Source organism: Toxorhynchites rutilus, chromosome 2 (assembly GCF_029784135.1).
Source record: "Toxorhynchites rutilus septentrionalis strain SRP chromosome 2, ASM2978413v1, whole genome shotgun sequence".
Taxonomy (NCBI): Eukaryota; Metazoa; Arthropoda; class Insecta; order Diptera; family Culicidae; genus Toxorhynchites; species Toxorhynchites rutilus.
In genome coordinates, this window is record NC_073745.1 from 3,740,957 (window position 1) to 3,767,341 (window position 26,385).

Below are 26,385 nucleotides of genomic sequence, written 5' to 3' on the forward strand. Positions count from 1 at the left end.
CGGAAGAACCCAAAAGTTGTCAAATCGGAGGCGGACTTCAAGAGAAAATGGATTTCTGTTAAAAAAAAACTACAACCTGACGTTGTATAGAACCTTATGGACGGGGTAAAGAGGAAGGTGCGAGCATACGGGCTTGGGTTCGAAGTATGAATAAAAAGAAAATGCCAAAAGTTGTTTAATAGTTTTTATTTTACTGTCTAAAATTTTCAAAAGGATCGGTCTACTGGGCGAATTTCTACAGCGTTTTTCCGTGATGCAATTTGATGTGACACACCCTTTAGAACTACGCGCTTACAACGACACCTCGCGGAAATACCGCAGGACTTTTTTGACAGCCTAATATATGAACAGAATTTGACATACAGAGGACCTCTCCTGGGGTCTCAGTTTTACACTATATAAGCGTTGCGCTTGCCAAGATGGGGGCTTCGGGTTCGATTCCCGTTCGAGTCAGAAATTCTGTCGTCATAGATCGTCTTTCTGGCTTGCATTGGTAAAGGGGAACTGTCTAGGGTGTGGTGGGATGAACATTGGGCATTGCCAGTCCCCTAGAAAAGCCAAAAAAAATCCGGAAACAGCACCTCTAAGCGGATTGACGCCGCTATACGCGTCTTTGCCCAGTCCTGGTGGTACTCGGGACGTAAAGCAGCAGTATCACGATGGTCCTCCTGCGTCTCGCAGGGGTTGGTCGCAGGCCTTGCAAGCCACACCACTAAAAACACCAAGCAACGAACGATACACGAACGAAAATTGTGAATCAGCCCATGTTGTAAAGACGTTAAGCCAAAATAAATAAAACAGTTGGGAGAGTACGCCGACTAAGGCGACAACTATTTACCAAGCAACATCGCGAGATTAAACCAGTTGTTTAGATTGTTTTCCCAAGTGTTTTTCAATTCCAATTACAACCTTTGAATGGGAAGCATCGCTATGTATCCAGTGTTTAGGGTATTTTTGCAAAGTGTTTTTCCATTCTCCACAAGCCACATCCAAACGGTATGGTCTTACAGAAGACCAAAGTACCTTATCCTGAGCTATCAACGTTGAAGTCTTCAGCCGAAGAATTCGTGATATCCACCACTCACAGATGACTCTTTTCGTCTTCAACAAAAGGAATTCTCAATAAGTCAATAAGTCAAGACTCTGTCTGTGTTTTTTTTTTTTTCAATCAACATACACCGAATAATGGATGTGTGTGTGTGTGTGAATAATAAAGTTTAATTCTGTAATTAGTTATAATATTTCTGTTTGTCTCTCTCTCCAAGTGCAGAATCTCTCCGTTTAATGTCACTTTCGGGAATAATTATCAATATTAGCATCAGCAACAAGTTCATGATGTATTTGTTTTTTAGATCTCGAGTTGTGTAAATACGGTTAATCCGGTCAACGAGAATATATTTTTTTTTCTTTCTTTTGTTACTATAAGATTTGTTGATTTTTTGTTTTCACTTGAGGGAATATCTTTTTGATGTATATTAATAATTTGTCTTAAGGTGGCCGTACACTGTTTGCCCGGAGGTCAAATATTTGATATTTTTTGACAGATAAGGTTTGATTTGATATTTGTACAAACACTATTTTGTTTGCCACTCTTCAATTTTCAACAGTAGTAAACAATATCAAACACCGAACATGGAAAAAATCAACTGAAATATTCAAGGTAACCTAACCATATACCGACAGGTTCGAAGAACAGACTGAAAAAATATTTTAGGCATCCAATAACTGAATATTTGCTTGTCGTGTTTTGTGTAGAATATATTTGATCAGTACACGTTGGACAAAATTTATCTGTCAAAAAGAGTCAAATATTTGGCTTCGGTCAAACAGTGTATGAGCACCCTTAGCTTTGTATGTATTTGTTTTATCGGGAAAGGACATTGATTCGAGACTTTATCAGCTCGTGACTATCATTTAGCAATAATTTAACACCGATTTAGTTACGTTTTGAGTGTTGTTGGCACATGACGATCCAATCGAAGGGAAGGTGATTTTGCAATCCAAGGATAGTTTGGGGATAGTGATAGACACTGAAGGAACAAACAATCAGTTGCTGCGCAAGTTGTGATTCGTTGTGCTTTGCACGATTTCTACGAAGCGCGTTTTTAACTAACTATTACGGTACGGCCCCATTGTCCAGCGTTTGTTTTTTTCAACGGGAAGGATTGCTTCCCGGACTGTATAATACTTTAGTTTAATCTTCATCTTTTGATGGTCTATGAAACGCGAAACTCGTGAGTGTATGTTTCTAGGATTCGTTGCTGACAGGTTTGGGAAACAGATAGCAATAAAAACGCCTAAACACAAATTTTAGAATTTGTCAATGTCCTTTTTTCCGTCACAATCTCACAATGTCACAACTACAATCTCAAAAATTCAATGACTGGTACACTATTTAACGGGAAGTTTAAAACTCTTCGGAGACAGTTCATATTGAAATCACATAAAGACGCATTCACATTCTGTTCGGTTGCTTTGAATTGCTAACTCGTGGTAAAATTAAAGATCAATGATTCAAGGTTAACAATATATGACGATTCATTCGACGAGTTGATATATAAATTTCTTTCTGTTCTTTGCTTAACGGTAGTCAGTTGGTTTGAACACTTTATGATTTTGTTTAGTAAAGTTTTCTGCTTTGTGTTTCGAGTATGTGTGCTTTGATATTTGTTTTAAACTGTTTGACTTAGTGGTTTTTATTTATGAAAAGAGGATTCCGTTTTCTAATACTGGGATTTGATCTCTCATAAAATTGTGAATATCATTGGAAAAAAGTGGCATAATTTTGTTAGGAATAACACTTCAAACAACTTGTCAACTGGGATCGATTTACGAAATCGGATGTCTATAATAAGATACAATAACGACAATGGTTAGCATATTTATCGGAGGGAAAGTTTCACCATGATTCGAAGAATTATCTGCTAAAACTTTTAAAGAATACTGAATCATACTCATATATTGGGGTGAGCTGATACTGAATTAAAAACATGATCGACCAATATCAATACTCTGATTACATTTAATTGTCTTCTTTTCGAGTTCACCCGCAGTAATTATATTTACCGTTGGTAAAATCAAATAACACTCTGAAATATTTCCGTTCACACACTGAAATGACTTGGCACTGTAAATATAAATATGTAACTGTCCTTAAACTGGTTCAAGCAAATGAAAACCTGCTTTGCCGGTCCTTGTTCTACAATCACGTGAACAGACTTCCCATTCTAGAAGCTCTTGCCTATTTCGAGCAGCTTCTTGCGGCGGCTGTCACGTCGCTTGTGTTTGTCCACCTTCTCCCGGTTGCGTCTTTCCGCCGACGGGCAGATGGCATCCGGCGAGCTGTCAACTTTCTTCAGCACTATCCGGAAGGTGAAGGTGTGCTTGGGTGAAGCACTGGCAGCTCTCCTCGGCGAGGGAGGCTCGAATTCACTCCCACTCGAGGTGTCCAGATGGGTGTTGGAAAGACGGGCTGGGCGGGGTTCGAAGATTGAGGCACAACGTTTATCGGTACAGAGGAAGCGCGAGGAGGATTCGTTGGAGAACTTACGGGGCAGCGGAAAGTGCTGCTTGGATGTTTCTCGATCCGAGAACGGACTGCGCACCTCGTAGTGGGGCATTGATTCGAAGATCGAATCGTAACTATCCCGGGAACTATAGTTCGATGACGTTTGGTTCGACAGTGGAGATTTGGCACGGTGTGGAGCGGAGTAGTGGGTCTTCATACCCAGCTTGGCATGATGATGATCTCGGTTGCGACCAGGTTCGGAGATCTGTTTTCGCGCTTTCGGGATGACTGTGTATCCACTTCTAGGGCTTGTCACTTGATAGCCTTCGGCCAGATCGAAATGAGTCTCCAGAGAGGACTTTCTACCCTCCGGGTAAGATCGCTGGAACGTCTCTGGATCAACTAGTTCAATCGAGGATTTTCTGATATCGAACGGCGAAATTTTATCATCTTTGGCTGACGTTCTTTGTGAGTTATCCAGTTCAATGAGCTCAAAACTTGAGTTCTGATCCTCGTAACTGGTCGATTGATATCTACTGATGTCGAAGCTTGTGTCCATCGACGAATGTCGATCACTGACACTGCTTTCCCCTCGTCGATCGGTAGTGTCGATTAGTTCGAAGCTATCCCCGCCAGAGTCCAACCGGCTGTGGTGAGTTCCTTCGTGATCTGTATCACTCAAACTTCTGAGATTTTCTAGAAACGGCGAACGCGGAGGATCGAATGACGCTCTCCTTGATGGTGGTTCAATCTCGAACGTTGGACACTGCATTGTCTCCGAATCCTTCCGGAGATCCTCCGCTGCCTCATCGATTGGCTCTTGCCGAGTGAACAGTGCCTCGAGTGATTTCTTAATCTCACTCACCGGTATAATCTTCAACCTACCTTCTTCGACCTCTCCACTATCCTGCGAACCTCGGGGACTTTCCTCTTCCTTGATCTGATCGTGTTTGATGTACGAATCGCCAACCTTCTCGAATCGAACGTTCTCCAGTTCGAATGGCACTTCCTGTGAGGTTGCACTTTCCAACTTTCCCCCATCGCTGCTCTCGATATCGCTGATCTCATCTCCGCTGGATTTCTTATCTTTCTTGTCGCCGCTGAACTTCCTCAGCGATTTGAGCGACATTTTTGATCCGACTCCCTTCAGCTTGAGCGAGGTCATGATCGGCTCGAATCCTATCTCCGACATCTGTTTGGTGATGGCGTTGCGACCGGCGCAACTTGACGTATTCGGGATGCTCGAGAAGGTACTCTGTCTCATAAGTGGAGCTCCGGTGTTGGAATCCGCTCGAGAGAAGGCCGCTGCGAACTTGCTGGTCCTCGTGGTGACCTTCTTCGAGGGCTTCCGCACAAAGGCCAGAATTTCCTTCATCACGCTCGTCTTCTCCTTCTTCTCTGGAGCGGTTGTGCTCGAGCAGACCGAGCCTGGCGTAGTGGCACCACCGGATGGAGGAGCAACGGGAGCATCCTGCTTCAGGGGACTATGTTTTTGCAGAGAATCAATCGACTTCTGTACGATTTCGTACGTTTCTGAGGGGTTCGAGATAGTTATCGGGGGAATACTGGCGAGAGTTGTTGGACTGGTACGTGCCGACCGATCCCCGTAGAAGCTTCCACCGTAACGGGAGTGACCACCGATTGGACTACGGCTGCGCTCCGGTGGTATATGAGTGGTGGGGCTTCGTCGATCCTGAGCAGAATGACTGCTGAGTGAGTTCGGACTGAAGCGCTCCATATGACTCTGCAGCATGTTAGAATATTCAGATTGTAGATTGAAACCTAGCGGACTGCGGCGTCCGGACGGGCTGCACATTCCCGAGGGACTACGGAGTCCGGATGGACTGCGGAAACCAGACGGGCTGCGTAACCCTGATGGGCTTCGCAAACCGGAAGGACTACGTCGGCCTGAGAACGACATTGCTGTTGGAGATTTGCGATCCAGGTGAGCCTGGAAACTTTGAGCATACATTTGATCAGTGATGAGAAGATTGGGACTCTTCCGGCCCTGGGGGCTACGATCATTCAGCATACTGATTGGACTTCGTCGACCCTGGACGAGGTTCAACGATGCACCCAAACTGCTCTTTCTCCTGTGCGACGAGCGCAACGTACCCTGCCTTGACAAAGCGGGACTTTTCTGCGAGGTTATCGAACTTCGGTGCTCGAGGTGAGCCGATGTGCTGCCTGGAGACTTGGGCACATGTTGCTGAATCTGTTGCTGAAGGACATTTACGGGACTTTTGCGCTGGTCGACATTAAAGTTCCACGGTGAAGACGACCCGTGACTCTTGCGCTCCGATGGACTGCGACGGGTACGGAAACTCTGGGACTTGGCCTTGCGTATCTTGGGGAGAGATTTTGAATGGTGGGACTTAGACTCTAGAGTTGGGGAAGAGGGGCCGTTTAGCCTTTGTTAGTTGCTATGAGGTGGTCCACTCGCTGGATCACTGCTGCCACTAGAACTAAGCGTAGTATTGGAACCGTATGGGTCCAACGAACTCTGAACAGACATCGAACGACCATGCGACTGGCGTGCCCTCCTTACTCGACTGGAGTTGGGGGAGAGCTTTCCGGGGTCCACACTTGTTGGGTCTGCCTGCAACAAAATTTCACAACTGAGAAATACAACCCTTTGCGGGGAGACCACCACTACAAATTCATACCTGAAAGGCCAACGCATTCATGATGATCGAATACGGAACCAACCCAAGGGGATGAACCTCTCTCATCAGCACATTCGCTGGAATCTTGTGGAACTGAATGTACTCCAGAAAGTTTCCAATCACCTCTTTGAGTGGTGTGTTTTGATTTGAGTCGCAATATTTCTTGCTCCACATTAGTGCAGCTTGAAATTTGGTAAATTCATCCGCACGCAGCTCCTCTCGGGCCAGAATCAAACGCACCACATGCTGTGGCAACAGCGTGAAGCTGCCCAGGTTCAGCACCTCATTACCATGTTCGTCAACAAACTCCAATACCTGCAAAAGAGATAAATACAGTGTCCCAAAAACTACCCTGCAATCAAAGCTAATTTTAGAACCTTCTGGACCAAACTTTTGGTACATTTGTACTGGATGTACCGTTCGGCCGATGCCAATAGAGCGCAAACGGTGTCCACGTTGATACAGCACTGTACGAAACCTCCACAGGCGCGACGTAGCTCTTCCAGTCCGTAGTAATCGGCTGCATTCATCACTCCCAGCAGGGTGCGAGGCTGCAGTGTTACGCAACCGGTGTGAATGTACTCGATCAGCTGTCGGAATACGTCCGGTTCGAACTCCTCGATGATGAGTGTCTGATGTTGCTGACCGGGAGGCTTTTTGGATGAACGAAAACAGATATATTAGAAGGTTGGAAAAATCAAGCAAGAGCACTAATCAGTTGCGTAAATTACAATCAATCTAATCTCAGTGGTGATTTTGAAAAGTTCAACGGATGCATTGCTGATGAAGCAGAAATAGTTCGCGGTGCAGTCGCAGTTGCGGGTGGCTGTAGAAGATTTCTTGCAGTGTTCAGCAGTGTGTGGTTTAAAGAGCGCTAAATGAAGGTGTTTGAAGTTCACAGATACTTCAAGTGTTTCAGATAGTAACTAGAATGCGGTGTGAAATAGTCATGCACATATAGCTAGCAAAGAAACATAAGACATTTTGTTCGAATTGGTGTAATAATTTGGGTAAGTTACTTTACGAGAAATTTCACCTTTTTTCATATTCAACAGATATTATTTCTTGGGAAAATAAAATAAAAATAGATGATTTTTTGAGGACATTCGTTCTGTCGCACTTTCGAGGAACAACTTTCAGAACGTCATGTTGGAAGTAATTCTGCAGTCGATATTTGATGTGGCCTCCTCCATTTGTGACTATTTTCAAAATAGTGTTTTGCATAGATTATGACAAACTTGGTAGTTCAGTCAAGTCAATTTTTTTCCAACACTGCTGAATGGCCCCTTGTAGGCTGCATAAGTTTGTTACATTGCTGTCTATTTGCATAAAACAGCGTGGTCAACATCCTCCAGAGATTTCATATAGAGGATTTTCGAGTAGAGCGATGTTCATGTGAATCGACGCCTTGTTCAGCTTTAATATTAGGTCTTTGTTCCCCTCGCTCGTTCTCGATGTAAGCATTCAAAAAGGTATTTCAATAGCTCAATTCAATAGCATACATTCCAGAATTTATTCGGGAAGAAATGGAACAAATGGAGAGCTTGGTATGATATAAAGGTGGCAGTTCCTTCCATCTTCAATCTTTCACCTCAAAAATATCGCAGTTCCGCCATTCTGCTTGTCTCAAATTCCGAACACTTCATTTTTGAATATAAATCTACTAAACATTTATGTTATAAATAATTGAATAATGAAAACACAGACATTCTTTGAGGTATATGCTTCATTTTGACATCATTTACAGGTATCAATACAGCCTATAATTTATAATATTAGACATTTGCAAAAAAGTGACAGTCAAAACCAATGATAAAATGTTTGCGTTAGCAAATTCCGTAAAAAACAAGCATCGTTCGATTTTCAATTTTTGTCGTTATTTTAACTGTTTTGATTGCTGTTTCCATGTAAAATGCTAGAGAATGTAAGAACCTGCAATAACTGGGTGAAAAAAATGATATTTTGTGCAGAAATCTTCATTAAAACTATTATTGAAGTAGTGTTCGGAATATGAATCAAATTTCTACGCATGATTCAAATTCAGAACACTTCATTTTCAAATGTAAACTTAATGAACTTGAATGTTATATATAATTGAATAATCAAAACCCTGAAACTCTTTGGGTTATAGCCTCAATTTTAAGATCATTTACAGCCATCGATACAGCCTATAATTTATAATATTGAGCATTTGTAAAAAAGTGACAGTCAAAACCAATGATTAAATTTTTATGTTAGTAAATTCTGTAAAAAAACATGCATCGTTAATTTATCAGTTTTAGTAGTTTTTTCAACTATTGTGTTTAAAGGGTGTGTCACATAAAATTGCATCACGGAAAAAACGCTGTAGAAATTTAATTTTTAGGAATTATATCTTCAGCTTTCGCTTATAATCAGATAAGAGTGTATAGATCACGTTGGCCATGCTTCACTGTCAATTTTTCGTAAATTTGGAAAAATATCGTCGAACGAAAAAGAGCGTCGTGAATTAACCCTGTGCACTCATTTCGAGAATCCGGAGTTGTCACATCGGGACATTGGTAAGATGCTGAGAATCGTCCAATCCACGGTCAGCAGAGTACTAAAACGATACTTCGAGAACCTAACCATCGACCGGAAGGTGAAGAACGGCAAAAATGGATGCTCTGTCAGTGAAAAAGATCACAAGCGCGTAGTTAAGCAGTTTAGACGTGATCCGAGAAGTTCGGTCCGGGATGTCGCCAATAAGCTGAATTTGTCAAGTTCATTCGTCCAGCGGACCAAGCAGCGGGAGGGCCTGCGTACATACAAGGTTCAGAAGGCTCCTAACCGCGAATAAAGGCAAAACATGGTGGGGAAGACGCGAACCCGGAAGCTGTACACCGAAATGCTGACGAAGCCGCATTGCCTGGTGATGAACGACGAAATCTACGTCAAAGCGGACTTTCGTCAGCTGCCGGGCCTGTTGTTCTTTTCCACAGAGGACGAATTCAGCGTTCCGGAGGAGATTCGCAAGCAGAAACTATCCAAGTTTGCCAAAAAGTACATGGTGTGGCACGCGATCTGCTCTTGCGGAAAGCGGAGCGCCCCCTTCGTGATGACCGGCACGGTAAACGGGCAGGTTTACCTTAAGGAGTGCCTACAGAAGCGCTTACTACCACTATTGAAGCAGCACGAGGGCCCGACCATCTTCTGGCCGGATCTCGCTTCGTGCCACTATTCAAAGGACGTTTTGGAGTGGTACGAAGCCAACGGGGTCACCTTCGTGCCAAAGGAAATGAACCCGCCCAACGCGCCGGAGCTTCGCCCAATAGAGAAATATTGGGCGATTATGAAGCAGACCCTCCGGAAGAACCCAAAAGTTGTCAAATCGGAGGCGGACTTCAAGAGAAAATGGATTTCTGTTCAAAAAAAACTACAACCTGACGTTGTACAGAACCTTATAGACGGGGTAAAGAGGAAGGTGCAAGCATACGGGCTTGGGCTCGAAGTATGATTAAAAAGAAAATGCCAAAAGTTGTTTAATAGTTTTTATTTTACTGTCTAAAATTTTCAAAAGGATCGGTCTACTGGGCGAATTTCTACAGCGTTTTTTCCGTGATGCAATTTGATGTGACACACCCTTTATTGTTCTTATGGTGAGTGCTAGTATTTGTACGAATCTACAATCAATGAATGAAAAAATGATGTTTTACGCAGAAATCTTCATTAAAATTAGTGTTCGGAAAATGAAGCAAGTTTCTACGCATGATTCATGTTGCGAACACTTCATTTTTCAATGTGAATTTACTAAACTTTCATGTTATAAATAATTTAATAATCAAAACCTTGACATTCTTTTGGTTATAGACTTCATTTCAACATCATTTACAGGTATCGATACCGATATAGCGCCCTTGGTCCCGAAACCATGTAAACTATAAAAAGCAAACACAATCAATAATTACGAAAGCAAAATCCATTTTTTTTGCGAGTATAACAGTATAAAAAGGAATAGCTAATTGCCTTTAATTTGATATATCGATCATATGAATCGGTCCAGTAGTTTAAAAGTTATGATTTTTTTTAAGAAATGCATCTTTGCTGTTCGGAATTTGAGACAAAAGTGATTAAACATATTTTTAGTTTTTCACCATGTATATTTATTTATAAATCAATTTTATTGTAGTGACGTTAAAAAGAAGTCTCTATTGTATCCAAAAATTGATCCATTTAACTACCCGAAGGAGTACCATTTTTAGTAATGAGACACTATTTAATGACCATCAAAGCTTAAGTGGAATTTGAGACAAAACGGTACTTTGTGGCAAACTTAATTCTGCGTATGGATGTTTGTCAACTATGGTTTTCCTTTTGATTTTTCCGATTGACGTTTGGTAAATCGTTCAAAATGCATCCAATGTATCTGGTTATTACTGTATCATCTAGTTTTTATTTTGTTTGCCGGCAGGGCAGTTGATTACGGACTGCTTCATGTCTCATTTGGCCTTTCAATTGTAAGGGTGTCTGTTGGAGATTTGATACAATTTTTCAATCCTTTTTCAAGAGTATACGAAGACTGTCTCTGATCTTCCTAAGAACCCGGAAGCAATTAAATGATTCGAGTTACCCACCCATGCATGTCCTGGAAAGTTCGAGGTCATCATGGTGGTAGTTTTGACGTAGAATTACGTCTTTCATTAAGGGTGCCAAATCAAAAAACAGGTCACGTTTTTATGTAATAAAGTTAACGTTAAAAAATATGTTTGCAGCAAACGGATTTTGGCGATTTAAATACCAAACGAATCGGAAATTCTCTTCTCTTTTTTTATGATATATGTTACAATCCTCCGGTGTGGAAAAGGTTTAACACGTTCGTCGCCCCGTCACCCATATATGGATGTCGTCCAACTTGAATAGGATTTTAAAAAGAAATTTGATAGAATAGGGACCTATACATCGCTTGTTTTCCATCATCATAAGGGCTTCGTTGGTGTCTTTGCCATTGTATCAATGCATCGAACTGAAGCTATGGCGAAGCAGGCGTTAAGGTTGTGCGCCACATGATTATTCGAGGAATATCAAGCTAAACCATAGTGAATGTCATGCTGGAATGTTGTAAGTTATTTGGTTTCGCATGCTTATCGCAAAACTGCCGTCAACAAGGATGTCATTTGCGCTAATCTTGATCATAATGAAGCAATGTAAATTTTTTCTAGACAGACAGACAGACAGAATTTATTTCGTTTATTTAGTCACCAAGAAAGTAAATGTCGTTCTAGAATTTTGTATCTGATTGGGTTTCGCTTGCCAGTAGCAAAACGTTCTCTACTAAGGGTAACAGTTGCGTTCATCTCAAGCATGAGAAAGTAATGCAACTTTTTCTGAAGCCAGTAATATCAAGAGAAGCGTTCCTTTTGAGAATAGCGCAAGAGAAGTGTTTATATTCTTAGTCGCTTCAAGCCACCGATGTATGGCTCAGTATGAATGCTATGCTGGACGCTTGTGTGGTGCGATTCCAATGAGACAATACTAAATAACATGTAGCATGATATTTGATAATTGCAAGTATTGCCAATTGATTCTATGCGATGCCAAAGAAAGATTGATGTAGTTATGAGATGTAGAACAATGGTGCTGGTACAACAAGTATATAATCGCCTGCAGTCGAGTGTATGTCAATTGCGAAGAAGGCCACCGGTATAGCGTTCAAGGTAAATTTTCAATGTATTGACATGAAACAAAGTTCGACATGCGATCAGCTTGTGTATTGTTCTGTGAGGGCAAGAATGAACCATCAATCAATTATCGTCAACTGATTCCACAATAAAAAAGCATTTCAGGGCGACCAAACCATTCTGCTAAACAGTTATTTCTAAAATTTCGCAGTAATAATATCTGAAGTTATTAACAATCGACTTTAATAATATAACAGTGTAGTTCTACGTCAACAATGTGGACACAACCTCCAACAATTTTTCTACAGCACGACCAATCTACGTTACCACCAACATCGCACGATGGAGGAGAAGCTGAACATGTACAAGTCACTAACGAGGAAATTCTCGCAGTCTCGAAGAGATTGAAGATAGAGAATCTGATTAAATCTTTAACGTGACCTTAAAATCGGTGCGCCAAGCTTTCTCCGACATGCTTAGGGTGGTGCTGCAGAAATGCCTGAAAAATTGGCACTTCCCTGGAGAAATGGCCATCGTATAGGCCCATATGTTTACGGCATACACTAGGGAAACTCTTACAGAGATTTTTTTAACAAACTGATCAAATGTACCGAGAGTAGTCAAGGACTGCCGTATTTGCAGTTCGGGTTCTGTGGAGGAAAGTCAACGATGAATGATGTTCGGGCAGCAATCGAGAAATCTCTGGCGCCACTCACACAAAAATTGAGATGATATGAGGTGACTGAATTACATGAAGAATTCAATAGTGCCAATTGAGAGACCATCGCCCAGGCGATACACATAATTACCTGTACAGGATACTGAGCTCCAGAACTGGATCTTGGTATAAAATAGAGGACAGGGGACAGATACTAAAGAACATCTCGGCAGGAGTTCTACAAAGTTCCATTCTAGGTCCAACGCTTCGGAACACGATGTACGATGGTGTTCTAACGCTGAAGCTACCCAAAGGTGTGGAGATCGTAGGCTTCGCGGACGACATTGTAGCAACGGCGATCGACGAGACGCTCCAGGAAGTGGAAATGTTGGCGACTGAGGCAGTAGACACGATCGGTAGCTGGATGGACAGCGAGACATCGAGAAAATAATGAATTTCTTTCTCCCCAACCAATCACATAGACTGACAGTTACAAATAAAGGAAATATAAAAAAAAATGTTTACTTTCGGATGTTTCACGCTGTCTGACTACATTCTAGTCGAATTTCTGGCTATTTTCTTTTTATACAATAAATATCTTTGGGGTGGGGAACGAGACCGATGATTGTTCTCCCGCACTTCGTATGTTGATTGCCATTTTATGTTGCATTGAAATTATCTAATTTGGGTAAAATGTTTGATTCGTCTGAGCTTTATATTCTGGGGTATCTCTTTCGTTCAAGTTAATATGTTCCGGGTTAATAGTGTTCGGAAACACGTTATATAACCGATTTGTGTGGTATGTTTAAAAATACGCGTGTCCCAGTCCAAGCAGATAGGTCAAATTGCAAATTACTGTTTGTATTCAAAGAGCCGATTGAGTCAGTTAAAAGTTTTGCTTTTTAACAAAGCTTATAAGGGGCTGTCCACATACCACGTAGACAGAAAAAGCATGATTTTAGACACCCCCCTCCCCCTCCGTGGACAAGCGTGGACATTCCTTATACCCCTCCCTCTGTTATCCACGTGGACATTCATCCAGTTTTGAGAGAAAAATCAAGAAATTCTATTTTTTCGCTTAAATTTCATTTCAAGTTTGTTTCTATTTTCTATTCCACATTTTAATTGATAAAAATTATAGCCTTACCAATGGTAACGATTTGTCTTGGAATTTTCAATTTTTATCAACATTGCCCGGGAGCTCATTATTTCCTTCCGAATTCCATTTACGTTATCTCCATATCCATTTTAATATATCGATTGTAAACTTATTCTCGAGTATTTTTATTAAAGCTGGCTGGCTGTTTGAGTTTTCAAAAAATCAGACAATGAAATCAAGCACTTTGTTTGAAAACAGAATTTTCTCGTCTGGACATCAATGACTTTCGCTGTAAACTGACCTGACCTGTAAAGGTTCGGTAGTGCCTGATGGCTATAATGAACCTAGTAAAAACAAAACATCTGCAGTATCATCGTGATCGATGATTCCGTTGACCTACAACCCTCAATTGTTAAATCATGGTAAATATTGTCCTGAAAAAATCGTGCCGATTCTAAGGGAAAAACCAAAATTATATTTTTTGTAGACATACAACTTTTCGATCATAGGTGCACCGTTTTTTCCTGAATAATTCAGCATCCTTCATGCAACTTAAGAATTCCATCCTCTCAGAACTTATGCTATGCAGTAAGTTGAAGTTCTTACAAGAATCTTAGCAGTTAATAATCTAAAGATGCAATATCTGGTGTGTAAGGCGGGTGGAGTTTTAGATGTGCCCTAGAAGCGTTCTGGATCGTTGATTTTAATACGTACAGCTGCTAGCAGTACTTGTTGGAATTCATCGAAACTAGTTGCTTGGTAGAAGCTCAATGTTCTGGAAAAAAGGTAATGAAGATGGTCGCGTTCCGAGCGACATAGCATGCGCTGCCATAATTATTTCGCAAATAGTGACGTCAGTCATTGTGTTTATCTTTGATTGCCCACCGCATGCATGTAAAAATGCTATTTTCAGGAAGTAATTCATCAATTAAAAACGTACATTTTTGTAGAGCTCCCGCTGAATATGAGGCAAATGTGATAGCGTGGAGTGAATATTTGTGAAATCACATCGAAGAAGACGGATAAAAGTGATATTTCCATGTGCCATTTTCACTCTCCCACGTTCATAGAAACAAACGAAGTTTCATTATTTTATCGTTATGAAGTTGATGTTTCGAAGGCTCTCAGTGTCGGTGTGTATGTTGTGAGATAATAATCGCCAATTAATCAGAATTTCACCGAAAATGTTACTGCTTTCGAGAACTAAGTATTCGACTGCTCTCTATACCTTTTTACCACATGAATAATCGAAATAAGCCACGATATAATTGTCACCTGTTAGAAAACAACCAGTTGAATGATTTCATGAGAATTTGGCTCAAATTATCATGCAACCGTGAGTACTTTCAACATTGTTTTGTTTCTTCCATATACATTCCATATAGAATGCAAATAATTACGACACGATATTTTGCTTGCCAATACAGATACACTTCGCCTACTGCTCCACCTCTACATGTACCTCATTGGTAGAAGCTCATGATACAGATTTTCTTCCAGTCCTACCAGACCAAGCCATAACTTTCTTCAAGCGAAAGCCTGTTTCGGGGTTCCATTCACTTGCTAAGATTTCTTTTAACTGAACATTCTTGTGAATGAATTGCCCTTTACAATTCGCTACAAATATGTATTTTCTTAGCGTTGAATGTAAGTGAATCATCACACTTTCCCGTAACCAATATTTATTGCCAATTAATTAAGCTTTAAGCAATCAAATAAATAAAATTGCAGTAAAGAGTAGTGCTCGTTTGTTGACCACAACACTTGAAATGCAGAATGCAAAAGTTTATTTCGTTCGAATTGCGATATGTCAAATCCGATCGGGTTCCGTAATATGGGTTAATATGTAGTCCATGCATTGTAGCGTTTTTCGTGATTTTCGACATCTGTAGCGAATCTACTAATTCAAGAGGATTAATCTTTTCTTTTAATTAATCAGCAGTAGCAACATGAACTTTCCAGACAACTCAAAAGAAGTGTATTACAAACATTACCAGACATCAATGAAGAACAACATCATTGCAAGAAATAGATCTCCGGAGATACACTCATGGAAGAATTTGTTGTTCGTTTCAATGTTCAGAAATCCTTGAGAGTTCTCGAAAAAAAAACAAACAGTTTTGTCATCAACAACATCAATACAAAAAATCCAACATTCTTTGTGTTATTGGGTGTCTTTATCCTGACGGATTTAATGGCCCTCTATTACTGATTGAAATAAATTGATGGATCCTAGTTCATGTGCGTTTCCTTCAGAATATACATTTCAGGAAAGAGGTTCAGTCATATGAAAAAATATGGATGTTCGACCGAGCAGCACTCTCAGACAGTTCAGTCTTTTTATTGATAAATACTGAGTGCTCAGGGCGGGCGTGAAGTTAAAAAAATCGTGAAATTCAGATCTCATTCAATTTTTACTATTAACTTGAATGTTTTACTTGACAAAATTACTTAACGTATTCACGTGGACATTATCAAAACCCCCTCCTCACTCACCGTGGACAAGCGTGGACATTTTCGTAACCCCTACCCACCCCTAAAGTTGTCCACGTGGTATGTGGACAGCCCCTAAATTACACGAATAGGTATGTTCCTAAATTTTAGAACTATCCTCCAGACTGAAAATGTGCTCTTTCATCTGCTAAACTTGCCTTTTGTCATTTCAATCAATTCAATCGATTTTCACTCAAATATACACTGGAAGCAGAGTTTTTAATAAGTGTTGGAATGGACTATTCAAAAACCATAGGGTAATTATAATATTACAGATTTTTAAATTCGCATATATAAATTTAGTTTGTGTTTCCATAGAGTAATTCTAAATGAAATCGACAAATGACAAAACATGAGTATTTTTGATTCGAATGAAAGTGTGTATCCCGTTTGGGTTAGAAGAAATATGAGTTTTCCACGGCAAATGGGAATTTTTTGACTCAAGCGTAACTTTTGAAAAGGGCGTATCGATTTGAGTATGAGAAATCTTTGATAATTTATATCTCAAAAACTATGAGTCGTACCGAAATAGTGCCTTAGAAAGAGTTATAGAGTACTGATGGTTGAATATGAAAAAAATGTACACTGAGAAAAAAATTAGTACTCTTTTTTTATTTACAAAATAAAAATTCAATTTTTTCATACAAAATAGAAGTCAGAAGCAGAAAATTTAAAAAATGGGCCCAAGATGGTAAAACTATTTTTGACGAACTTTGTGGAACATCGAATTTTTATGAATTTTCGAAACTTCGAATTTTTGTATGTTAACAGTCATTTTTAGCCACAAATTATGAATCCTGATGTGATTTAAAACAAAAAAGGTTATTATCAATCTCCTTCTAAATGTAGCCATTCTCTAAATATTTAAGAAAATATTTCTAATTCATTGTCTTTTTAATAGTAAATAGGCTCTTTAAATATGTTTGTCGTGTTATACCGTCATGTTCATGAAATTTTATGAATTTGCTTATAATTTCCAACAACTTTTCCAAATACATCATCATGGTTCATTTTTTGACACAAGCGTAACTTTTGAAAAGGGCGTATCGATTTGAGTAAGAGAAATCTTTGATAATTTAAGTCTCAAAAAATATGAGTCGTACCGAAATAGAAAGAGTTATAGAGTATTGTTGGCTTAATTTGAAAAAAATATACACTGAGAAGAAAAATTAGTACTCTTTTTTTTATTTACAAAAAAAAATTTAATTTGCGATATCAAAAAATATGTATTTTTTTTCAATTTTTTCATATAAAATAGAAGTCATGTAGAAAATTTAAAAAATGGGCCCAAGTAAAACTATTTTTGACGAAATTTGGGGAGCATCGAATTTTTAGGAATTTTCGAAACTTCGAATTTTTCTATGTTAGCAATCATTCTTAGCCACAAATTATGAATTCTGATGTGATTTAAAACAAAAAAAGGTTATTATCAATCTCCTTCTAAATGCAACCATTCTCGAGATATTTAAAAAAATATTTCTAATTTATAATCTTTTTATAGTAAATAATCTCTTTTAATATGTTTGTCGTGTTATACCGTCATGTTCATGAAATTTTATGAATTTTCTTATAATTTCCAACATTTTTTTTTTGATTGATTGAAGTTTGTATTAAGATCAAAAGGATTTTTTAGTTTCGCTACGTTTTTTTATTAACCCACATGTCTTCGAATGTTTCGTAACGTAACTCCTAAACATATGTCTTTACCATAACGATGGATTTGGAAAAGTTGTTGGAAATTATAAGCGAATTCCTCAAATCTCATGAACATGATGGTATAACACGACAAACATATTTAAAGGTCCTATTTACTATTAAAAAGACAATAAATAACAAATATTTTTTAAAATATCTCGAGAATGGCATAGAAGGAGATTGATAATAACCTTTTGTTATACAGTCAACTCTCCCTTACTCGATGTTCTGTAACTCGATATTTTCCCTAACTCGATGAATTTCATGGCACCTTTGGTTTTACATGCATTCTTCTCTCCCTAACTCGATACCTCCCTTACTCGATGCCTCTCTTACTCGATGGGCTTTGTTTCATTTTTCCATGGATTTTTACCTCGCTAACTCGATTGATTTTCGCGTACTTGTTTTTGTGCGTTTCTAGCTGTCATTTCAATTGCTCTTGAAAGTGAAGACGAAGTGTTCGTATTATCAAGGATTTTTTTTTTCAAGTATGGAAAACCAGGGAAAACCTTTCAAGCGAACGATTAAAACGCTAACCATAGCGCAACGTTTGAGCATCATCGAGCAGGTCGAAAAGTATGGGCGAAAGGTGTCTGAAGTTGCAAAAGATTTCAGTATTGCACAAAGTACGGTGTCAACACTATTCAAGCAAAAGGAAAAATGGCATCAGATGGGAAAACTGAATGTGGACAAAAAGCGTATAAGGTTGGTTGGGAACGAGAAGCTGGAACGGTCAATGGAAATTTTTGTCAATCAAGCCAGAGAGAATAATTTACCTCTCTCAGGGGGTAAATTATTACCTAATTCTTCGGGAGAAGGCTTGCGAATTTGCCCAGAAACTGGGAATTCCCAATTTTAAAGGAAGTTCTGGATGGCTAAGTAAATTTTTAAAACGGCAAAAGATGACATTTCGGATGCTATGTGGCGAGAGTGCCAGTGTAGATCTCAGTGTAACGGACAACTGGATTTCGCAAACCCTACCCAGTATAATCGCCGAGTATGATGCACGTGATATCTACAATGCAGACGAAACAGGACTTTTCTACAAATGTTTGCCAGGCAAAACATTTGCATTTCGATCAGAAACTTGCCACGGAGGAAAATATTCGATACAACGTCTGACAGTCATGTGTGCAACCAACATGGACGGAAGCGATAAACTACCATTGCTGGTCATTGGAAAGAGTAAAAACCCACGGTGTTTCAAAAAGAAGAAATCATTACCACTGATATACGAGAGTAACACCAAGGCCTGGATGACCTCTATTCTTTTTGAGTAATGGATTATGCAACTTGACGAAAGATTTTCCAAAGAAAATAGTAAGGTATTGATTCGGGAATTATGTGTAATGGGAATCTGATCATTCTTGTGAATGAATTGCCCTTTACAATTCGCTACAAATATGTATTTTCGTCGCGTTGAATGAAAGTGAATCATCACACTTTCCCGTAACCAATATTTATTGCCAATTAATTAAGCTTTAAGCAATCAAATAAATAAAATTGCAGTAAAGAGTAGTGCTCGTTTGTTGACCACAACACTTGAAATGCAGAATGCAAAAGTTTATTTCGTTCGAATTGCGATATGTCAAATCCGATCGGGTTCCGTAATATGGGTTAATATGTAGTCCATGCATTGTAGCGTTTTTCGTGATGTTTCATCTCTCATGAACGGTGATTTTCGACATCTGTAGCGAATCTACTAATTCAAGAGGATTAATCTTTTCTTTTAATTAATCAGGAATGTATCATACTTATATCTCTTTCTCCTCAAAGGTGGTCATGTTCGTTGATAATTGTACAGCGCACCCAAAATCTCTCCAACCAAAGCTTAAATCGATAAATTTGCAGTTTTTTCCACCAAACTCTACTTCAGTAGTTCAGCCGCTGGACTTGGGCATAACCAAGAACCTGAAACAGTACTATCGCCATGAATTAGTAAAACGAAGACTGCTAGAAATGGAGGATACAACGGTATTTTTTTCCTTTTTACATTCATGTTATTCAGCACTCATACTGTATTCAAATATACTCTAGGACCCTTCAGATATATCGGTATTGGATGCAATTGAATTACTTTCACGCTCTTGGATAAACAAGGTTAAATCTGAGACTGTTCAAAATTGCTTCAGGAAAGCCGGATTTTCCATAAATGATGATGATGATATTCCGCTGGCAGAATTAATGCGTCGTGAGCTTGCTGCTGTCGACAGTGCAGTACCATTCGATTGTTCATCGTCATTTGATGAATATTGCGAAATGGATCAAAACGTGATTTGCTGTGATCTAATGACTGATACCGATATACTGGAATGTGTTGAAGAAGCTGAAAAAAACGTTCAAAATAGTAGTCCTATGGAGTTAGAGGAGGTTCAGGAAGTTTCAGCTGATTGTTTTGAAATTACACCTTCGAACGTTAAATCGAACCTAAAGAATATGTCCGAAATATTGCAATCAACTGAAAATGTTCCCGTGAAACTATTTGAACATTTCTTTGCGATTGAACAGTTCCTGCGTGATCGTTACAATTTAGTTTGAATTACATACATAATTAATATTTTCTTCCTAGTTCCTTTTCCATTTCCAATTCCTTTTTACAATAAAATTGGCCTACTAAACAAACATCCTATGTATTTTAAATTTATATTAAAATTTGAGAAAAGAATGTATAATAGTACATGCGCATTAGTACATATAGGGTAAATGTACTAATGCACAGAAACAAATCAATTATAGTAATATCCTGTATACGCAATGGTACCAATTATAGTAAACCCCATGTACCATAATTGGTTTATTCCTAATTGGGTCATATTTTTAAGCCCTAATATTGGGACACTTACCCTAACATCATATTTTTGCAATTTGTGGCATAAAAAATATGAAAAAATGTTCTGTATCTCGATACCTCCCTAACTCGATGGTCCCTTGGATATCGAGTTAGGGAGAGTTGACTGTAGTTAGAAGTAGGAAGATAGAAGTCTGGCAACGCTGAATATTATGCCTGTCTTACGTTAAACCGTGTAATGATCGAATAAGAGTATGATTATAGTTGAGTTTAGAAAGAGTTGTTATAGCATTGAATATAAAAAAGGTTCTCTTGGCTTTGAACAATCGAAGGAAGTACACGTATCTTTTTTACTTCGTGAAAGGAATTATGGTGGACGAACCGGTCGCCTATTTAAATAAATTTGGAATTGTTGAAGGAAATATATTAGTGAATTAAATTATTGAATTACAAACTGTCGTGGTTATGTGAATTCTTAAGCCCGTAATAAATTGTAACCTGATGAAACACCTTTTATGTTTTAAATAACATCAGGATTCATAATTTGTGATTAAAAATGACTGCTAACATACAAAAACTCGAAGTTTCGAAAATGCCTAACAATTCGATGTTCCACAAAGTTGGTCAAAAATAGTTTTACCATCTTGGGCCCATTTTTTGAATTTTCTACATGACTTCTATTTTATATGAAAAAATTGAAAAAAATATAAAAAATACATATTTTTTGATATCGCAAATTAAAATTTTATTTTGTAAATAAAAAAAGAGTGCTAATTTTTCAGTGTATTTTTTTAAAATTAAGCCAACAATACTCTATAACTCTTTCTAACACACTATTTCGGTACGACTCATATTTTTTGAGATATAAATTATCAAAGATTTCTCTGACTAAAATCGATACGCCCTTTTCAAAAGTTACGTTTGAGTCAAAAAATTCCCAATTGCTGTGAAAAACTCATATTTCCACCAACCCAAACGGAATACACACTTTCATTGGAATCAAAAATACGGTGACCGGAATAAATCGCCACAGTAAACAACTGCAACAGAAACAACCGCTTAGAAAAAGTGTAGTAGGCTAGAAATATTTGGCGCGGGAAAAACATCATGTGCCTCACATTTCTATTATAAATTTATTCTCTTGTTCTCGTTTTTCGAAATTTATTCTGAGGACAATGTAATGGGGACGAAGTCCCCATTTGGCGAGGATAAGGAATCGAGGCGGCCCATGCCGCCAAGATGACGCAATCCGAGTCCACCGCCGACCCGCCGTCGGAAGCGGCGGTGTCTCGCACGCAAACCTGGGATCCACTGATTGCCCGGTTAGTTTGAAACATAGGATACGATCCTTTAGCAATGTCCGACCGAGCTCTAGCGAGCGTCGGACGGTATACGTCTGCCCGGGGCGTTACGTTTGCCTGGGGCGATACGTTTGCCCGGTTAATTCTTGTTTTGAAATACAATACCGCGCCACAATATTTATAGCCTACTACACATTTTATAAGCGGTGGTTTCTGTTGCAGTCGTTTTCTGTGGCGATTTATTCCGGGAACCAAAAATACAAGTTCTTAAAATCTGCATTTTTAGGACGATTTCATTTGGAATTGCTGCATAGTTTCAACACGATGCCAGGTAGGTGGCGGCCATTATTGTGAAGATACTACGTCAATAGATCTTGTAATTACCGGCAAAGCGTGATAAATATTGCTATTCAAATGATCCAGTCAAAGGGCGAGTGATTTGAAGAAATCTTGTTCTTGTCATGTTTAGTACCTACGCCATAGCCATTTTGAAGGAATGGAACTCAAAGATTCACCTAACCGAACGGGTAGACGACCTACACTAGCAGTGATGAGGAGATCCTCGTTCTGAACAGCAGTCGATATGATTGATTTGCACTGACGCCTCTATCCGTCATTGTACACTCCAATTTCCGAAGAAAGTTCAGGGTTCAACAGATACATGATGTTTGGCGTTGCACTGGTGGAACACGACGCCTGTTATGTTCGATAGTTATGGATATACTAGATTAAAGGGTGTGTCACGGAAAAAACGCTGTAGAAATTCGCCCAGTAGACCGATCCTTTTGAAAATTTTAGACAGTAAAATAAAAACTATTAAACAACTGTTGGCATTTTCTTTTTATTCATACTTCGAGCCCAAGCCCGTATGCTCGCACCTTCCTCTTTACCCCGTCCATAAGGTTCTGTACAACGTCAGGTTGTAGTTTTTTTTGAACAGAAATCCATTTTCTCTTGAAGTCCGCCTCCGATTTGACAACTTTTGGGTTCTTCCGGAGGGCCTGCTTCATAATCGCCCAATATTTCTCTATTGGGCGAAGGCGCCGGAGCTTGGGCGGGTTCATTTCCTTTGGCACGAAGGTGACCCCGTTGGCTTCGTACCACTCCAACACGTCCTTTGAATAGTAGCACGAAGTGAGATCCGGCCAGAAGATGGTCGGGCCCTCGTGCTGCTTCAATAGTGGTAGTAAGCGCTTCTGTAGGCACTCCTTAAGGTAAACCTGCCCGTTTACCGTGCCGGTCATCACGAAGGGGGCGCTCCGCTTTCCGCAAGAGCAGATCGCTTGCCACACCATGTACTTTTTGGCAAACTTGGATAGTTTCTGCTTGCGAATCTCCTCCGGAACGCTGAATTTGTCCTCTGCGGAGAAGAACAACAGGCCCGGCCGCTGACGAAAGTCCGCTTTGACGTAGGTTTCGTCGTCCATTACCAGGCAATGCGGCTTCGTCAGCATTTCGGTGTACAGCTTCCGGGCTCGCGTCTTCCCCACCATGTTTTGCCTTTCGTCGCGGTTAGAAGCCTTCTGAACCTTGTATGTACGCAGTCCCTCCCGCTGCTTGGTCCACTGGACGAATGAACTTGACAAATTCAGCTTATTGGCGACATCCCGGACCGAACTTCTCGGATCACGTCTAAACTGCTTAACTACGCGCTTGTGATCTTTTTCACTGACGGAGCATCCATTTTTGCCGTTCTTCACCTTCCGGTCGATGGTTAGGTTCTCGAAGTATCGTTTTAGTACTCTGTTGACCGTGGATTGGACGATTCCCAGCATCTTACCGATGTCCCGATGTGACAACTCCGGATTCTCGAAATGAGTGTACAGGATTAATTCACGACGCTCTTTTTCGTTCGACGACATTTTTCCAAATTTACGAAAATTTTACAGTGAAGCATGGCCAACGTGATCTATACACTCTTATCTGATTATAAGCGAAAGCTGAAGATATAATTCCTAAAAATTAAATTTCTACAGCGTTTTTTCCGTGATGCAATTTGATGTGACACACCCTTTAGTATTAGAATTCATCGACTGATTGCTTCGTTGAAGCTCTAGTTCAATAGTGTTACTATGGAACATGCTAGAGGAAGCGAGTCTCCACCAGAACCGAAATGTGCTCCACAGCTTACGGTAGCTTTGAGAAATTCAACAAATGGACAACAAAGTTTGATAGTTTCATGCAAACAAGACAACACTTAAATCAGAACAGTGATAGACAGAGTGAAGGATGCTACCATGAAAATGGAGAAAGTACGCTAAACAGAGTAGGAGGGAGATACTCTTTGGTTCCGTTTACCTCAGCGATAGGCGCCAGTTGTTGATTGAAGCCGCTTCGCTATTTTATTGAGTGTTTGTGATTTACAAATTGATCAATTTGGTATTTAGTTTAGGAGTCGATTTGATCGTTTGGCCAGAAGAAAAACAAAGGAGCATATAAAAAAACGGATGATGATGTAATCAATTTTAGATAACACATTTAGGACACGCATATTAAGGAATGGCTTATTTACACGTTTTCTCTGTGGGTGTTATGTTTGTGGTCGAAATCTAAAAAATACGTAAAAATAAAAATAATATTTACAGTAGCAAAAAGCAAATGCCGAACTATCGCTACTCGGGTTTCAGCGATTCTAACTATCAAATCGGACTGTGTTCCGTTTCCTTTGAAGAGGCTCTAAATTGATAGTTGAATGAAAAAATATTCAGTCTGGGGTTCAACCGCACTGAAACTACTTCAATTCTACTGAAAAGAATTCGAACGTGATTCAAATTTTAAGATTGATATGAAAAAAAAAAACGAAACGCTTGGACTGTTGCTGGTGTGGATCAGTTGTTTGTCCTCGTGTGAAACGATAAGCAAGCAAATAAATTCACTCACCTGTTGGGCAGCATTCTGTAAGTTTAGCAGCGGTTCCGATGAGCGCTTCAAAAACAATCGCAACTTGTTCTCCCTCGGCGGAGGTTCCTTCTTCCGCTGGGGCGAAGGTGCCTGGTAGAGCATCTTTTGGAAGACACGGGATCGAGCCGCGAGAACGGCCTTCACCGCACACACCGGCTCCCGGGTTTCTCCCACCAGGAACGTCACGTCGCACAGTTCCGGCATTGAAGCGAGAAATTTCATATCTTCCGCCAGACCGGACTTGTTCTCGAACGTCGACAGATCCGGCTCGGCATCAGCCATGCCGGAAAGTGGCAGCACTTCAGGCATAGCTGTGATTTCTATTGCTGAAAAAAAAATGTATATCAGATGAAAGGATAAATTATAAATTTGTTGGCGGAGATTGACGTCAATCCAACGCAAAACATGAAACGTTCCGACCCAATAGTTACTTTCCATTCATGCGAATGAACAATTTTCTGTTTCCAAAGTAAACGGGTGGCGAAACAAACAGCTCCCACAACCCTATCCACCCCGTCATTGCCGGTGACATAAGGATACGACACACATCGCATTACAACATCACAACTCGGCACCGTAAGGGTGGGACACAAACGAAAACAAACCTGTTGCAATCTTAGTAGCTTTTCCTGCGAACGAATGTCTCGGGAAATTGGGGAAAGAAGAGGTAGTGGTTGTGGTGGTGGTGGTGGTGGTGGTGGTGAGTGGAGGTGTTGTTTTGGATGGCACTACTGGGTTATCTTATCACGCTGTCACCAAGGTAAACACTCGCTCCACGCCGTTTGGTCGCTCTGCAAGAGAGCCAGAGAACCAAGTGTTGCTTCCACTCACACAGCTGAACAGCAAAAAGTTTGCAGCACACACGCACAGACGATGAGCTCCCACTATTGGCTATGGATGGCCTCTGAAAATTTTCACTTTTTCACCTGGATCACTTGAATGAAAATTTCAGCCTGAAAGTGATAAGAAATGAATTGTTAGATTAATATTCCCAGATCACAGACGGAAACCTCATGCCAAGATGTGAAATAGTGGGAAAATGTGCACTTTATAAGGGTAATTTTTCGTAGGGAAAAATTCCTCCCTAATTTCCCACCCAACCTTTTATGATGAGCTAAAACGTGAAAAGTAATACTAATTTCTACAAATTTCCAACGATTCCGTAATCAGTTGCTTATCTACCGTACGGAGAAACTATTCATGCCCTCAAACTCTATGAAAAATGTACAATTTTCAACACTTTTTCACCTCAAAGCAAGAGGAAAAATTCTGAAAAAAGGAAAAGTACCTGTTAACAACTGGCTGGTGATAAGAGAACTGATGGCAAGTGAAGGATTTTCAGGCTAAAGTTCCCCCACCGGACGGAATCGACAAAGCGCATGTCGTGTACTCAACCCCCCGTTTGAAGCGTGGTGGTGTTCGTAAAGGATCCTCTCTGTTGTCACGCTGTTTCTCAACTGGTCCATGTGACCGCTTGGAAACGTGGTTGATATTCGTGGGGTTGGAAATGGGGGGGGGGGCTCGACGGAAACGACGGAAAGGGACCTTGATAGTAATTGCATCGAAAATACGCGCAAGCAGCAGTGGAAGCAGTGGCGATTTCCAAGGATTCCGATCAATCGGAAAAGTGTCAGCGTCAG

At 39.9% G+C, this 26,385-nt stretch overlaps 1 protein-coding gene across 3 annotated transcripts; it reads right to left on the reverse strand.

Moving 5' to 3' along the window:
• Positions 1–1,152: 1,152 nt before the first annotated feature.
• LOC129765483 (serine-enriched protein) lies at positions 1,153–26,115 on the reverse strand. Of its 3 annotated transcripts, none has more exons than XM_055765851.1 (7): positions 26,034–26,115; positions 25,351–25,698; positions 24,725–25,071; positions 6,552–6,827; positions 6,175–6,489; positions 6,048–6,107; positions 1,153–5,888 (listed from the first exon to the last, which is right to left on the reverse strand). In XM_055765851.1, exons 3-7 carry the CDS (start codon positions 25,052–25,054, stop codon positions 3,228–3,230), a joined length of 3,642 nt encoding a protein of 1,213 aa, XP_055621826.1. In that variant the 5' UTR covers positions 25,055–25,071; positions 25,351–25,698; positions 26,034–26,115; the 3' UTR covers positions 1,153–3,227. The 3 variants fall into 3 exon arrangements, with proteins under 3 accessions (XP_055621826.1, XP_055621825.1, XP_055621824.1); XM_055765850.1 differs by adding an exon at positions 24,143–24,181 and having other exon boundaries at positions 5,772–6,107; positions 25,577–25,698; XM_055765849.1 differs by adding an exon at positions 24,143–24,181 and having other exon boundaries at positions 5,772–6,107.
• Between the last annotated feature and the right edge of the window lie 270 nt (positions 26,116–26,385).

Coding starts and splice junctions, on each gene's coding strand:
- LOC129765483 (XM_055765851.1), bottom strand. CDS start 25,054: ATGCCTGAAGTGCTGCCACTTTCCGGCATGGCTGATGCCGAGCCGGAT. Junction 6,490..6,551: donor CCAAAAGTTTGGTCCAGAAG/GTTCTAAAATTA, acceptor TCTCTTTTGCAG/GTATTGGAGTTTGTTGACGA. Junction 5,889..6,047: donor ACTCCAGTCGAGTAAGGAGG/GCACGCCAGTCG, acceptor CCAACTCTAGAG/TCTAAGTCCCACCATTCAAA.